General features: G+C 37.0%; 1 protein-coding gene across 4 annotated transcripts in view; it reads right to left on the minus strand.

The window, feature by feature from the left end:
• Positions 1-14,909: 14,909 nt before the first annotated feature.
• LOC125415108 (solute carrier family 22 member 22-like) overlaps positions 14,910-17,081 on the minus strand; it is a 30,807-nt gene continuing 28,635 nt past the window's right edge. For all 4 annotated transcript variants that reach the window (XM_085678967.2, XM_085678966.2, XM_048457257.3 and 1 more), the window contains 2 exons: positions 16,682-16,885; positions 14,910-15,193 (listed from right to left, as the gene is read on the minus strand). In XM_085678967.2, the coding sequence (XP_085535093.2) occupies positions 15,130-15,193; positions 16,682-16,885 (268 nt within the window). In that variant the 3' untranslated portion in view covers positions 14,910-15,129. The remainder of the gene's footprint in view (positions 15,194-16,681; positions 16,886-17,081) is intronic.

The following is a 17,081-nucleotide window of genomic DNA, read 5'->3' on the forward strand; positions in this document are numbered from 1 at the left end:
CCCAACCTAAAGAACGATATTCCTATGAAGGTTCAAGAAGCATACAGAACACCGAATAGACTGGATCAGAAAAAAAAATCCCCTCGCCATATAATAATCAAAACACAAAGCATTCAGATTAAAGAAAGGATATTAAGAGCTGCAAAGAAAAAAGGTCAAGTAACTTATAAAGGTAAACCTATCAGAACTACACCAGACTTCTCTATGGAAACCACAAAAGCCAGAAGGTCCTGGATAGAGGTACTGCAGAAACTAAGAGACCATGGAAGCAAGCCCAGACTACTATACCCAGCCAAGCTATTGTTCACTATCAACGGAGAAAACAAAATATTACAGGATAAAAACAAATTTAAACAATACGTAGCTACAAATCCAGCCTTACAGAGAATATTAGAAGGAAAATCACAACCCAAGGAATCCAACATCCCAACACTGCCTACAATAACTCAGACATCTAGCGACCCTTCACAAGCACAACTCAAAGAAGGAAAACACATACACTCTACTACCCAAAAAATGACCGGAGTTAACAACCACTGGTCATTAATATCACTTAATATCAATGGACTCAATTCACCTAGAAAAAGACACAGACTTAGAGATTGGATATGAAAACAGGATCCAACATTCTGCTGTTTACAAGAAACACACCTCAACCACAAAGACAGACACCTACCCAGAGTAAAGGGTTGGGAAAAGGATTTCCAAGCAAATGGACCTAAGAAACAAGCGGGTGTGGCCATTCTAATATCTAACAAAATCGACTTCAAACTAAAATCAATCAGAAGAGATGGAGATGGATATTTCATACTCATAACAGGAACAATTCATCAGGAAGAAGTCTCAATCCTGAATATCTATGCCCCTAATATAAAGGCACCCACATATGTAAAAGAAACTCTTCTAGAACTCAAGGCAGTCATCAAACCACACACACTAATAGTAGGAGACTTCAACAAACCTCTCTCACCAATGGACAGGTCAATCAGACAGAAACCTAACAGAAATAGGAGAATTAATGAAGGTATTGAATCAAATGGACTTAACAGACATCTATAGAATACTCCACCCAAGTAGGAAAGAATAAACCTTCTTCTCTGCAGCTCATGGAACCTTCTCGAAAATTGACCACATACTCGGTAACAAAGCAAACTTCCACAGATACAAAAAAATATTAGTAACCACCTGTGTCTTGTCAGATCACCATAGATTAAAGTTAGAATTCAACAACAATGCTACCCCCAGGAAGCCAACAAACTCATGGAAGTTGAACAGTCAGCTACTAAATCATCCCTGGATCAAGGAAGAAATAAAGAAAGAAATTAAAGTCTTCCTTGAATTTAATGAAAATAAAGACACAACATACTCAAACCTATGGGACACGATGAAAGCAGTGCTAAGAAGAAAGTTCATAGCACTAAGTGCCCAATTAAACAAAACGGAGAAAGCACACATTGGAGACTTAACAGCACACTTGAAAGATCTAGAAAAAAAAGAAGCTGATTCACCCAGGAGGAGTAGAAGACTGGAAATAATCAAACTGAGGGTTGAAATCAACAAAATAAAAACACAGAAAACAATCCAAAGAATCATTAAAACAAAAAGCTGATTCTTGGAGAAAATCAACAAGATCGACAAACCCCTATCCAAACTAATCAAACGGCAGAGAGAGAACATGCAAATTAATAAGATCAGAAATGAAAAGGGAGACATAACCACAGACACAGAGGAAATTCAGAGCATCATTAGATCTTACTTCGAAAGTTTATATGCCACAAAGTTGGAAAATGTAAAAGAAATGGCCTTTTTTTTAGATAAGTACCATATACCAAAGTTGAACCAAGAACAGGTGAACAATCTAAATAGACCTGTTAGTCATGAAGAATTAGAAGCTGTTATCAAAAATCTCCCTATCAAAAAAAGCCCAGAATCAGATGGTTTCAATGCAGAATTCTACCAGAACTTCTAGGAAGAGCTAATACATATACTCCTTAATGTATTCCACAATATAGAAACAGAAGAGTCATTGCCTAACTCCTTTTATGTAGCTACAGTTACCCTAATACCAAAACCACACAAAGACACAACCAAGAAAGAGAATTACAGGCCAGTCTCACTCATGAATATCGACGCTAAAATTCTCAATAAAATATTGGCAAACCGAATCCAAGAACACATTAGAAAAATTATCCATTATGATCAAGTAGGCTTCATCCCAGAGATGCAGGGCTGGTTCAACATAAGCAAATCTATCAATGTAATCCATCATATAAATAAACTGAAAGATAAAAACCATATGATCATTTCACTGGATGCTGAAAAAGCATTTGACAAAATTCAACACCCATTTATGATAAAGGTGTTGGAGAGACTGGGGATACAAGGATCATACCTAAATATAATAAAAGCAATATACAGCAAGCCGACAGCTAACATCAAATTGAATGGAGAGAAACTCAAAGCCTTTCCACTAAAATCAGGAACACGACAAGGCTGTCCACTCTCTCCATACCTCTTCAATATAGTGCTCGAAGTTCTAGCAATAGCAATAAGACAACATAAGAAGATCAAGGGGATTCGAATTGGAAAGGATGAAGTTAAACTTTCGTTATTTGCTGATGATATGATAGTGTGCATACGCAACCCCAAAAACTCTACCAAAGAACTCCTACAGCTGATAAACACCTTTAGTAATGTGGCGGGATACAAGATCAACTCCAAAAAATCAGTTGCCTTCCTATACACAAAGGATAAAGAAGCAGAGATGGAAATCAGAAAAACATCACCTTTCACAATAGCCACAAATAGCATAACATATCTTGGGGTTACTCTAACCAAGGAAGTGAAAGACCTATTTGACAAAAACTTTAAGTCTTTGAAGAAAGAAATTGAGGAGGATACCAGAAAATGGAAAGACCTCCCCTGCTCTTGGATTGGGAGAATCAACATAGTAAAAATGACAATTCTACCAAAAGCAATCTATAGATTCAATGCAATCCCCATCAAAATCCCATAAAACGTCTTCACAGACCTTGAGAGAACAATAATCAAGTTTATATGGCAAAACAAAAAACCCAGGATAGCCAAAACAATCTTATACAATAAAGGAACTTCTGGAGGCATTACCATCCCTGACTTCAAACTCTATTACAGAGCTACAGTATTGAAAACAGCTTGGTATTGGCATAAGAACAGAGAAGTCGACCTATGGAATCGAATAGAAGACCCGGATATTAACCCACAAACCTATGAACACCTAATTTTCGACAAGGGAGCTAAAGGTATACAATGGAAAAAGGAAAACATCTTTAACAAATGGTGCTGGCATAACTGGATGTCAACCTGTAGAAGAATGAAAGTAGATCCATATCTATCACCATGCACAAAACTCAAGTCCAAATGGATTAAAGACATCAACATTAATCTGTCCACTTTGAACCTGATAGAAGAGAAAGTGGGAAGTAGTCTACAAGATATAGGCACAGGAGGCCACTTCCTAAGTAGAACCCCAGTAGCACAGACAATAAGAGAAACAATGAATAAATGGGACCTCCTGAAACTGAGAAGCTTCTGTAAAGCAAAGGACACTGTCAGTAAGACAAAAAGGCTACCTTCTGACTGGGAGAAGATCTTCACCAACCCCTCATCAGACAAAGGTCTGATCTCCAAAATATACAAAGAACTCAAGAAACTAAACACTAAAACTCTAATTAACCAAATTAAAAAATGGGGGTACTGAACCGAACAGAGAATTCACAGCAGATGAACTTCGAAGGGCAAAAAGACACTTAAGGTCAAGCTCAATCTCCTTAGCGATCAGGGAAATGCAAATCAAAACCACTTTGAGATACCATCTTACACCTGTCAGAATAGCTAAACTCAAAAACACCAATGATAGCCTATGCTGGAGAGGATGTGGTGTGAGGGGAACACTCATCCATTGTTGGTGAGAATGCAAACTTGTGCAGCCTCTGTGGAAATCAGTGTGGCGGTTTCTCAGGAAACTGGGAGTCAACCTCCCTCAGGACCCAGCAATTCCACTCTTGGGAATATAGCCAAGAGATGCCCTATCATACTACAAAAGCATTTGTTCAACTATGTTCATAGCTGCACTATTTGTAATAGCCAGAACATGGAAACAACCTAGGTGCCCCTCAATAGAAGAATGGTTAAAAAAGGTGTGGAACATATACACATTAGAGTTTTACTCAGCGGTAAAAAACAATGACATCTTGAATTTTGCATGCAAATGGATGGAAATAGAAAACGCTTTACTGAGTGAGGTAACCCAGACCCAAAGAGAGGAATATGGTATGTACTCACTCATAAGTGGATTCTAGCCATAGTTAAAGGTCTTTGAGTCTATAATTTGTGATCCTAGAGAAGCTAAATAAGAAGTTGAACCTTGAGAAAATCAAATAGTTACCCTCCTGGATATTAGAAGTAGGCAACATTGCCAGGCAAACTTGGGTGCACGGGAGGTGGTGGGGGTGGAAGTAAGGTGAGATGGTGAGAGAGAGGGGAGAGGGGGAGGATTGGGGATGGCTTGGGGGAGTAGGAGGGGGGGGAGGGAGGAAGGCTGGTTATGGGAGCAGGGAAGTTTATATCTCAACTAAGGGAGCCATTTTAGGGTTTGCAAGAGACTTGATTCTGGAGGGGTTCCCAGGCCCAAGGAGAGGTCCCCAGATTGTTCCCTGGGCAGCAGAGGAGAGGGTACCTGAACTGGCCTTGGCCCATAACCATACTGATGAATATTTTGCATGTCACCACAGAACCTTCATATGGCGAAGGATGGAGATAGAGACAGAGACACATATTGGAACACTGGACTTAACTCCCTAGGTCCAAATCCAAATGAGAAGCAGAGGGAGGGAGATCGTGAGCAAGGAAAGCAAAATCAGAGGGGGCCTTCATCCAACGATGGATGGAGATAGAGACGGAGACCCACAGTGGAGCACTGGAAGTCAGGACCGCGAAGGGTGCGTTCACCCACTGATACAAAGGGACTGATCGAATGAGAGCTCACCAAGGCTAGCTGGGCTGGGACTGAATGAACATGTGATCAAACCGGATTCTCTGAATGTGGCTGACATGGGGGCTGACTGAGCCCCCAAGGTCCAAATGAAGACTGAGAAGTCATTGACAATGGCACTGGGTCTTGTTTCGTCTGCATGGACTGGCTTTTTGGGATCCTGGCCTGTTTGGATGCTCACCTTCCTGGATCTGGAGGGAGGGGGGAGGAACTTGGATTCCCCACAGGACAGGAAACCCTGACTGCTCTTGGGTATGGTGAGGGAGGAGGAGAGGTAGTGGTGGGAGCGGGAGGGTATTGGGAGGAGGGGAGGAAGTGGAAACAGTGTTTTCGGATATTTGAATAAACAAGTCTAACGGGGAAAAAAAAAAAAAACAGAAAAAGTTCCCTAAATTATTTCTAGGGCAAAAAAAAAATTCTACAGTTGGCACCAAGATTCTCAGGAGATGAGTTTGGTGGTTGTGAAAATGGAGCCCCAAGGTGATGTTTAGGAAATCTCCACAACAAAGTACAAGAAGCCTGTCTTTGGAGGGCAAGAAAGCACTTTCTATGATGCTGAAGAATTCTGTCAGTCTGCCTATGGTGATTTTGAACGAGCTACAAAGTTCGCGAAAGACAACAGAGTTGAAAGAAATCTACTAAGAAAGTGTAAGTTAAGCAGGTAGCTTACACACTGGGAAGTTGACAAGGGAGCCTAGGTTCCTGGGAGTTTTTTGTGTGTAGACCTTGCTAAACCAGAAACCAGTTGACTGCACATAGAATTTAATGGGAGTTTGACAAGGAGAAAACCATAAGATATACCGAGCTATATCACTTTTGGGGAAATTTACTGGATTTTTCTCAAGGAAATTAAGTAGAAATCAACATTGTGTGACAGAATACACTTATCATCCAGAGGAAAGATTGCTTGGGATGTAGAGATTTCTGGGGAAACAAGAATGACTATTGAACCTCACAGAAGACAGGCAGAGCTATATATGCACTTGAGAAGACCACTGACATGCTCCCAGGATTGTCCTTCCTGGAATCAGGCATGCTAACCTAGTTTCCAACAAGATAACAGGATGATGCTCTTCAGAGTCAGTTCAGAAGTCCATTCTCTAACAATATCCCTCCAGTGCCCTCTACTGTCAAACTTTAAACCGTTCCAATGCCACAACAAGAACAAGTAGGGGGATTTACATTCAAGAGGTAAGACATCAATAAACAGACTCCTTGGCTTATTTCCAGGTATAGGATCAAACCAATCCCAGCCTTCATTTCCCTGAATATAGCTGTTGGTGTCACTTTTTGAATTAAATCTATATCAAATTAAGATCTATTCTGGAAAGGAAAGCAACCCAGTGCTATAGATATGGGAGAATTATGAACTCCTTCCAAGGAATTGAAGACTAAGAGGGAAAACTTAGTACCAAAGAGCAGACCAATCTCTGCTAAGAACAAATACTCCAGTGAGTCACTGGCTTTGAAGGGGATAAAGAATCCCCAGGTCAGACTGGAGCCTCTAAACAAGGAAAGTCGTATAGGGATCTGAAAAGCCCTGACTAGGCTACTAAGGCCTAGGATTTCTATGTGAAATCTCCGTACAAGATCCTGTTAGCTGTCTGACTTTCCTGTCCCCATTCTTCCTGCTACTGTCTCCTACAACAGCGACTCTTCACTCCAGTCCTAAAGGTGGCAGAATTAGCAGCTCTTTCTTTGTCACTGTAAGTTTGAGTGACACAGGAAAAGGATCGCGCTGAGTCTCCATGAAGCAGCTGTTTCCTTCAACTATGATTATTTGAAAGGGGAACTTCCCTGGGATCCTGGCTTTTACCCAAGTTTGTCTTTTGAACAATCAACACAGTCGATAAAGGTAAAGAGGGAAAGACTTTGGATGAAGAAAGGTCCCCTCTCGGCACTCTGAGCAATCCTCGCTTTATCATGGATTTGGGGTTGACTTATTTCATCATACCTCTACTCTGAGAAACTCCAAAGAAGCTCCAGACTTACATTGATATTATGCATGTTTTATTATCTGCCCTAAGCATTTTTTTTCTTTTCTGTACTTAAACAGCAATGGAATTATTAATTTATTTATTAATCTTACTTCTCATTGAAATCTATGGGATGTATGAGCAAGGGTTTCTCTGTGTCTCTTGGTTTCTGCTATAATTTTGTTGCCTAAATTACCTAGATCTCTAGAACTTAGTAGCCTTCCAGAGCTTAAGCACTAAAACAAATTAATTCTTTTCCAAATATCCAGATTCCTCTCACTTATTGTCTATTTCCTGTTTTGAGTGTGTGTGGACTCCATGTTTTTATTTTTATAGTGCATGTGTACTTCATGTTTTATTTATTTGAACTACAACTCGAATTATTGCCATATTCAATATTTATGGGCAGGGCAGCGACTCAAACATACTATGTGACTATGTGGTTATTTTGAAGACTGCTAAATGTTATCGTTTCCACCACCCAAAGGTGTTAGGATTCTGGCAGAATGCTCAACCACCCCTGGCACCAGCACTTCCAAGGTTCTATGGCCACGATGGCACCATCAATCATTCAGGCAACTTACATAGCCACCCAGGGTCCTCAAACCCTACATGATCTAGTCGCGGAGTAGTCATGTGATCTATGCCTGACGTGACTATAAAAGTCTAATGCCCATGCACTAGATGTCATTTAAAAGCAGGACACACCCATTCCACATTCTCTTCCTCCACCACGTTTCAGAGAGGCCTGAGCTCCCCTCTTACCTCTTCCTTCTCTGTGAACAAACTCTTAACGTGGGTTCTGTTGTGTATCTTGTGATCCATCCCTGCGCAGTGTAAATCTTTCACTAAGTCCCATGAAAAATAAGAACTAAACAGTAGTTGTTAAAACCATGGTGTGTTGACAAGGTGTCTCAGTGAGTTGATATACATGGCACTGAGACTGATTACCTGGGTTCGATATGCAGAACTCACGAGGTCGAAAGAAAGAACCAAATTCCAAAAGTTTTCCTCTGACTGTTACACACAGACCATGTGGCATGAGGAAAAACATATGAATGCACCAACACACACACACACACACACACACACACACACACACAAACACACACAAAATAAATGCAGCAAATATATAAACATTATGCTACATGGTGAAGACTAAAGATGTATTTTAAATGTGAAAATAATGTCAAAGGAATCTACTATATATATAATACATATATTCAAGAGAAAAAGAAATGACCGGTGTCTAAAACAATAAGCTTTCAGAAGAGAAAAAGGAAAATTTCAAGATTTCATTCTAAGTCAAAATTAAAGTGAGCAGAGAAAGTGTTGATAAAATCCTGGTAACTGGATGAAAACCAGAAAATGAATACTAATGATATTTGCTATCAAGATACAGTACAATAAGTGTGGTACATACATTAGTCACATGATGTTTGTTTTGGGGACCCTTCAGATTTTGAAAGACTTTCACAGACAGGCTAAACAGATCTTATTTTCTGTTTATATCATGGGGCCTTGAATAAGCTTTGAAATTCATCTGACACAGTGAGATTAACTTTATTAAGGAGATCTTGGTCATCAGTTGGGGATAGTGTCAGAGAGAAAAGGAAGACGGAAGTAGATGATCTGTTACAGAGCTGCTGATGACTATAGCCAGTTATAAAAGAGAGAAAAAAAACTCTTATATATCAATAATCTTCTTTTCCACTTTCAAAACATGTACACGAGTTTTGACTCAAGATAATATAAAACAAGGCACAAGTAAGCACTTCTGATGTATTAAAATTATATAAAGATGTTAGTATTTTGTAGAATATTAAACATTCATAAATAAGTATAATACAGTTGTAAATGCAAACCATTGAGTACATACCACATAATCTTTCTTCATATATTATTACAAGGAAATTAGAAAAGCTGGATGTAATATTAAATCTTTTCATCTTTTGAAACTAGAATGTAATATAATGCTGTCATTTCATAATTTCCTAGCCTTTCTTCAAATAAGATGGCTACATATGAGCTTATCTTTTCTCCATATCTTTATAGTATCAACAAGTAGAAGATTAAATGTCTCTGGTGAGAATTCGTTGAATAGTGAGGATGTTATAATAAAAGCTTCATAAGGAATTACGGGGAGGTATACAAAATATCTTATAGATATGAATATTAACACAGACAGTACTACTGGTACTCTTCCAACAAAATTATAATGGCCTTGTAGAGTTGACCTTCAAAATCAGAAAGTTTCCTCAAATATAAAACTCTAACTATATAAATATATGAAATATCTGCTAATTTTCACTCTTAAAGTGTAGACAGATTTAAACTGAATGTTTACATTTAAGTATATTAAATCATACACAAACTGCTTGTGAATTTTAACTTTCTTATTTGTAAATTCGAGAAAACTCATGGTGCTCTAAAAGCTACGTCATACAGTATTGGGATTACCAGACAAGCTAGAAGATACCATACCAAATTTCAGTTTCATATATACAAAGAACAATTTAATAAATGCAGACAGAATAACATAAGTACGTATATTTCCCTCTACATCTAAAATTATGCATATAGGAAATTTCCATTTGGCTAATTGTCTTGTTTTTTATTTCTTCATTTTTTTACAGTTAAATCTTACAAAATGATAAAAAAATTATATGATTGCTCACAAAAAATTTCCAGTTCCATGACCTGGCTTTTTGGAACCAGTTCCTTATGGTGGATGCCTTGTTCAGTCTTGATGTAGCAGGGAGGGTTTTGGCCTTACCTCAGCTTAATGTGCCCTGCTTCATTGACTCCCCAAATGGGGAGGCCTTACCCTTTCTGAGGAGTGGATGGGAGTTGGGTTGGGGGAAGGTGGAAGGGAGAGTTGGAGGAAGTGAATGAGGCAGAATTGTGCTTGGTATGTAAAATGAATAAAAAATACTTTAAATTTTTTTCAGCTGTATATTGTAAAGAAACATTAAACAAACCTATAATAAACATAATTCTGCATATATAGATATAGATATAGATATATAGTTTAAATCAAATATTCTTTTCTGGGTCCACAATGCTCCATCCAAGGCCCAATGGTCATCTAATTTAAAAAGTATAAGAAATATTCTTTTGAATGGTGGGTCAGGGTTGTCCAAAGGACTCCACAAGCATTACAGGCTATTGATGGGGCTATTGCTCTTGTTTGCCCCCTAGAGGTGGAAGGAAAGGAAGGAATACAAATTTTTGACCATACTCTGTAATCTGTGTGGTTAGATATTCTGGAAATATGGCAATGTGAGTGAAGTGGAAAACTTTACAGGATAATTTTTCCAGCCAACAGTAGGTTACAAATTATGAGTCTATCAACTACAATTATAGAAAATTCATTGAATATTTATTTATATATGTATTTATTTATTAAAAATTTCCACCTCCTCCCATCCTCCCATTTCCCTCTCCCTACTCCCACTTCCCCTCCCCCTCGCTCTCCAGTCCTAAGAGAAATTAGGGTGCCCTGCCCTGTGGAAAGTCCAAGCCCTCCCCCCAGGTCTAGGAAGGTGTGCATCCAAACACACTAGGCACCCAAAAAGCCAGTACATGAAGTAGAATCAAAATCCGGTGTCATTATCATTGGCTTCTCAGTCTGCCCTCATTGTCAGCCACATTTTCTTTTAAAATAGTTTCTACTTTTTTCACCTAAAATTTCCAGATTCTTACAGTGTAGCTTGAGAGTCTCAAGATACAACATTTCACTTTTTTCTTATCTAAATATTATTAGTGATATCTTGCTGACAAAGGTTGTATTTTTAGAAATGAAAGCTAATTTGGATGCTTTCACCAAAAAAAAAAAAATACATTGTACAGAACTTTCACTAATGTAGATGTGAGTGTACTAGCATTTATTTCCTTTTAAATTCATTTATTTTATGAATTACCTGTAAACATTATTTCCACAGCAACTTCCACCATCATGAAAGATGAAACTTCTAGGTCAGTACAAGCTTAATTTACATTATTCAGTACACAAGCTATTTTTCTGATGACTAGATAGTTTTGCTGGCTCTAATAGTTTGCATTGGCAATTGTGGTCTTTCAGAACCTTTAATATGAAGAATAATTAAGACTAAAGGCCATTAAAAAGTATAGAGAATGGAATAAAGATCCTCAATTAAATACACACACGCACACACAAATATCTATGCAAATTCAACTGACTTATGATAAAAGTAACAATAAGGAATAGTAGTGAAAAGGTAACCCCTTCAATAATTAGTATTATGTAAACTGGCAATACACAGGTAAAAAAAATATACTGTAACCCTTTCTCCAATCATGTAAAAAAAACTCAACTGTTTTAAAGAAAACAAAGATCTTAACTTTATACAAATAGAAGAAAATAGATGTTAGAAATTACATTGGTTTTTATTGTTTTCTATTGTAGTATTTGAATTGATAGTTATATGTAAATATATTCACTATTTAATTATGCTGAATTCTATTCAAAATTATAAGAGCAGATTGTACTGCTTAAATATACAAAGTTCCAAGTTCCTAACTTAAATATTTGTAATTTTAAAAGTACATAAATTAAGAAAAATACATTGAGATTCAATAAGAAACTGACACCTGTGATCATGTAGCCTATAAGGTAATAAGTAATATTATGTGATGCTAAACCACAATTCTGTCTCAGAATTCTCAACATTATCGTTAATTGATGCTTTCGTCAGTGGGTCAGATTGGTCAAAGAGCATAGCACTACTGTATCTATTTAGCATAATAGATACAGCATAAATAGAATAGCAGTACTATTGAAATAACCCCTAATGCTATAACTGTAGATCAGTGCATATTAACCCTTATCAGAAAAGTAAATGGCAATTAACACAGAAACTCTCAACATGCAGAGATTCGGAGACTGTAAAGTGCTAGACTCGAAATGGAAGGTTCATAGGACACTCTTTCCCTTCAAGGCTCAGAATCTCAGCAGACAGGAAGGAACATTGTAAGAGTCAGAGGGGGTAAATAAGTTCAAGGAAACAGTGTTTTCCTGACACAACAAGGAGGTTGTACATATTCACTCACAGTGACTGTGACAACATGCAAAATATCTGGGCAAACAAGTTTCACAAAATTCTAGCAAGGAGGTGCAGAAGTGGGCAGAAAATCTTACCACTAGCTGAGGAGGAAACTTTTTAACAGTGTGACGCCTGCAGTTCCAACACACTCTGAGACAAGCCCAAAGTCCAAGGGTAGTTGGGAGGTGCAAATGCAACTCAATGGAAAAAGGGGGGGAAAGGAAGGAAAAACCCGTGTGTGGGCAGGGAGGTAGAGGATGGAAAGGGTGGATTTGAAAAGGAGTTGAACTAGCGTTGACTGTGATCCAAATTCATTACCTGAAATTCTCAAGGAATTGCTGTAAATACTATTTTTAGAAATTAGTACAGGTAATAATGATAGAAAAGAAGATAAGGAAATTAAACCCAAGAATAAATTTGAAAGAAGAGAAGATGAAAATGATCACATGAAAAATGCAGTAAAGAAGAAAAGGACCAATCAACAGAGGACAATGGAAATAAGAATTATAATAAGAGGAAGAAAGATGAGAATAGAGAAATAAGAGAATAAACTGTTACAGATGAAAAAGAAAGATAATTGGAAAGGGGTGAGCAGAAAGGAGAAGATATAATTAAATATTTAAAAAAACTGAGTGTTAGTGCTCCTGACTGCAATCCAAAAACTTAGTAGACTGAGGCACAAGAACTACAAGACCCAGGCTCCGCTGATGCTGCAATGAGAATCAAACTTTAAAAAATATAGGAAATATAGGAAAATATAGGGGGAAAAAGAAGGTAAAGTAATTAAAAATTAAAAAGAAATGAGAGTGAAATAAAAGAACAGAGAAATGAGAATGAAAGCATATGTAATTATTTAAAGCAATTTGATCTGTCCAAAAACTACAAGGAATGGGGGGAAGGGTCCAATTGTTATTCACTGCCCTACTCTTTAGGATTGAGCTGAATGGGTAACAAGCTTTCTACCAGCCTGCCAGATGGTCTGAAGTCCCCAGAATGATAGCATGTGTGGACCCAGTATGACGTTTCTGCAGTCTACACCAAGTGGTAGCAGACACACAAAGCTCATGTGGCCCATCCTCCTAATTTGTGTTTTGGGTTTTTTTTTTGTAATTTTGCATCAGTAAGTAACTATTTGCACCCACTTGTTTCCAGTGCCAAAAGTTTTGTAATTAGCTTTCCTAATTAGTGGCAATGAAGGGGAATAAACCACTTCCCTTCCTCCATCTCTGGCCTGCTTCTCTTGGCCTAACCATTGGCATATGTCTCCAGTCTTTCACTTATAGAATCATAGGATTAGTTCATGACCTTTGCTGGGAGGTCCTGGATTCAGGTCAATAGAGAGACTTTTAAGTGTCAAGCTGAAAACTCAGATGAATCATTTCAAAAGGTCATACAATTCCACTACTGGAACCAAATGCAAGAGTGAAGAAAGACCATGGCTTGTGACAGTATGCTAGAGACTCCAACGCCATATCTGGTGAGATTGAGGTTCTGCTTAGTGTCGGGAGGCTGCTAAGGCTTTTTTCAGAGCCTTTCACTGTTTCTTTCAGCTCAGGCACAGTTTATGTCCAGTTGCTTTCCGGTATATTGGGTGCTGCAGCTCTTGCTATTCCTCAGGTCTACTCTATAAAATTCCAGGTTTTCTGTGTTTGTTTCCAGAATTCTATCTACTGGCTTCTAAAACTTCAATACCTTCCCACTGTAAAAAGATGTGGAGGTATGAGAAACTGATGGATGTTATAATCAGCCATTTTTCTATATTTAGAATAGAAAACACTGGAAACAATGCAAATGCCCACCCACCCATGGAATGGTGGATAAACAGTGACACACCACATGATTATATATATATAATATACATATATATATTATATATATATATATATTCATCTCAAAATACCATTATTGAGAGGATCAATTTAGTAAACAGTTTCTCTTCGATTTGAGCAACTATAACCATACTAACAAAAGATTAGTATGCTCCCTCTCCAAACCTACATCAATTTCAGGGAGAAGCTAGCACTATTCTTACTATGGAGAACTTTCAAAAAATAGGAATTGACTTATAAAGTGTTGAAGGAGAAAATCTGTCTTGAATGTTTTCAAGTATCCTGAATTTGGAAAATTTATTCACTCTAATTCACTTTTGCTTCCCACATCCATGTTTATCATTTGTGCTTCATCCCGTGTGGAAGTCATGTAAGGAGATTATGAGGCGTGCCTATGCTTCATGCAGACTTTAAAATATAACACATGAAGCAATAGACTGACCTAGGGGCTTCCAGAGTGTAAAATTTCTGAGCCTTTTAAGATCTTGTGTAATTTGTTTCTTCCAATCCAGATTTTATTAGAAAATTTAAATAGAGAATGCAAATATTTTTCCATGTGATTTTGACATCTGACAATTCACTGATATTGCCCCTTCCCCGACGCACTTAACTCACTTCTCACTACCAAAAACCTGGAAAGAAGGATTGAGTATATAATCCCTAGTTATGATGTTGCTCAGTTCTAGTTATTGCTAATATATGTTCATATGGTGTCTACAAACATGGTAATCCCAAACTCATGTATATATGTAACTGTCAATATGTGAGATTTTTTAAAAGAATCACCAAACAATTAAAAAGCATAGTATTGCTTTTTTCTTCTAAATGATTATCAAGTTGTTCAACAAAGTCTCTAACTTCCCTATTCTTATAATTAAACTTTTCAAATCCAAATATACATATTTCAGATCAAACCCAGAAAGATAATTGGTTGGTTTCTTGGACAGTTTGTTCTCAATTTTCAATTTTCAAAAGAACTCGTTTCATTTAATACTAAGACAAAGTATTTTTTGTACAGATTTGTTTTAATTTTTTCACAAACAGGACCTGTACTCCAGTATTTAATAAAGCTTTAGGTATTGCGTCTATATTATGGACATTTGCTTTTGCAATAGGTTTATTTAACAAGTGTATTTATGGATATCCATCAGTGGATCGAGTCTCTAGAGTACAGAACAGAATGAGGAGGTTTTATATTTATGAAAGCCCTGTGGATTTGGGCTTCTTTAACACTCTGTCGTTTCCAGGAAGTCTTGCTCTTCTTTTTTACTGACGCTTTTTTTCACGAACCTGTTCCGGAAATCAAAGAAATTGAAAAGCATTAGATGGATGGAAACTCAAGTGAGACAGAAATATTCAAAAATAGATAAGTAAATTTCTCTGTATTTCACAAGTTATTACACATCTCCATCTCCCTTAAATATTCATTCAGACTTCCGAATATATCAGAAGTATATTACTTTTCCTAAATAATACTTGCTTTATGAAAGAAGGCATAGGAAATGTGAAACGCTCATGTCATCTTGCTCTGAAAACCATAAAAATCAAAAGAGCATAGTGGATCTGTGGCATGCTCCAAGAAACATGTTTACCAATACCAAGTAGATACATATGTGCATATTGTCATAGTTAGCTTTAGGTTTTAAGTTGATGCAGCCAGTGGTCTCCTGAGAAGGGAGTCTCAGCTGAGGGACTGCCCAGATTAGAATGAGCTGTGCACACGTCTTCGGGGGGGTATTTATTGGTTGTAGGAAGGTCCAGTCCACTCTGGGTATGAAATCTTTCAATATTTTGCTCAAGTTCATGCTCAGATTTTTTTCACCTATATAATAATTGCAAAAACATTGTAGACCATAGCAAGTGTCCATGCTGATTACATGGGAAACTACAAATGAAATTCTTCTAAAACGTTGTGTAATTTTCCACACTGATGAAATGGGAAACAGTCCAAAGGAAAGTTGATCATATCCTTCACTGTTTACCAAGACAATAACTAATGTCTTAGGAAAAGACAGATTATTTCCCAAAAATTCTCTGGTAACAATTACATGCCTACCCTTATATTTATGACCATCATCATTAAAATACTGTGCTAAAAGCTTTAAGGGCCTAGAAGTTATAAAAGCAATCATTTAAATTACAGTATAAATAGCATGTCTATTATCAGTTACTGCCATGTCAGAGATATTTGGAAAGTTTTAAATTTGATTATTCAACTATAATGTTTCATGCTTAATATATAATGGTAATGCTTAATATCTAACATTTCAGACCACTAGGAAAAGCACGAATAAAGCAATATTTGACTTCGAATGATTTGGGTTCCATATCTAATTCTTTTACTAACACTCTCTGATTATGCATTTTCATATATATATTTCTGATATTACATAATATATACAAATATCTGACTAGATGGGTAACAGAGGGATATGAAAGACATACCCAATTTTATAGTATACAATATAGAAATTATGCATTCCAAGTCACAGATTATATGAAATGCTATACAAATATACAATTTTTTCATTGGCAAACTTATATCAAGATGCTAGGGGATTTATTATTTGTATATCAAAATTATTTTGTAAAAGCAATCACAGTTGTGTGTCTATAATAAGTATTAATGTATAATAACATAATATTAACAAAATTAGCCAAAATATTCTAGTCCTAACCTTATCAAATTAGCATATATAAGTTTACCATGTAATACTAAACCATTTCAAAATTACACACCCTAACTTCACACGAAATCACAGCAGTATAAGAGCTCACCTTTTCTCCAAATCCTTGATAGTGTCCATCAGTGGAAAATTTAAAGTCTCCGGCAGAAAATAGATGTTGATTGTTGCCACTACGGGTAGGATCCCACAGAGAATCAAAGGAAGGTGTACAAAATACTTCCTAGTAACAAGTGCTAGTGCAGACAATATTGCTGCTATGCGGGCAGCAATATTATAAACACCAATTAGAGTGGACCTTCAAAAATAGACCAGAAATGCAAAACCTGAATATACAAGATTTGTCTTAATAGCATCATTTTCAGTGCAGATATCTGAAATCACCCATGGTCAATAGTCTTTGTTGGCAATAGAATACACAGCCTATTATGATTTCCAGTTTTCTCATCTTAAAATGGGCAGACAGATATTATATCTATGTTCATCAAGTACAA

Source organism: Myodes glareolus, chromosome 19 (genome assembly GCF_982192425.1).
Source record: "Myodes glareolus chromosome 19, mMyoGla1.1, whole genome shotgun sequence".
In the NCBI taxonomy this organism is placed as follows: domain Eukaryota; kingdom Metazoa; phylum Chordata; class Mammalia; order Rodentia; family Cricetidae; genus Myodes; species Myodes glareolus.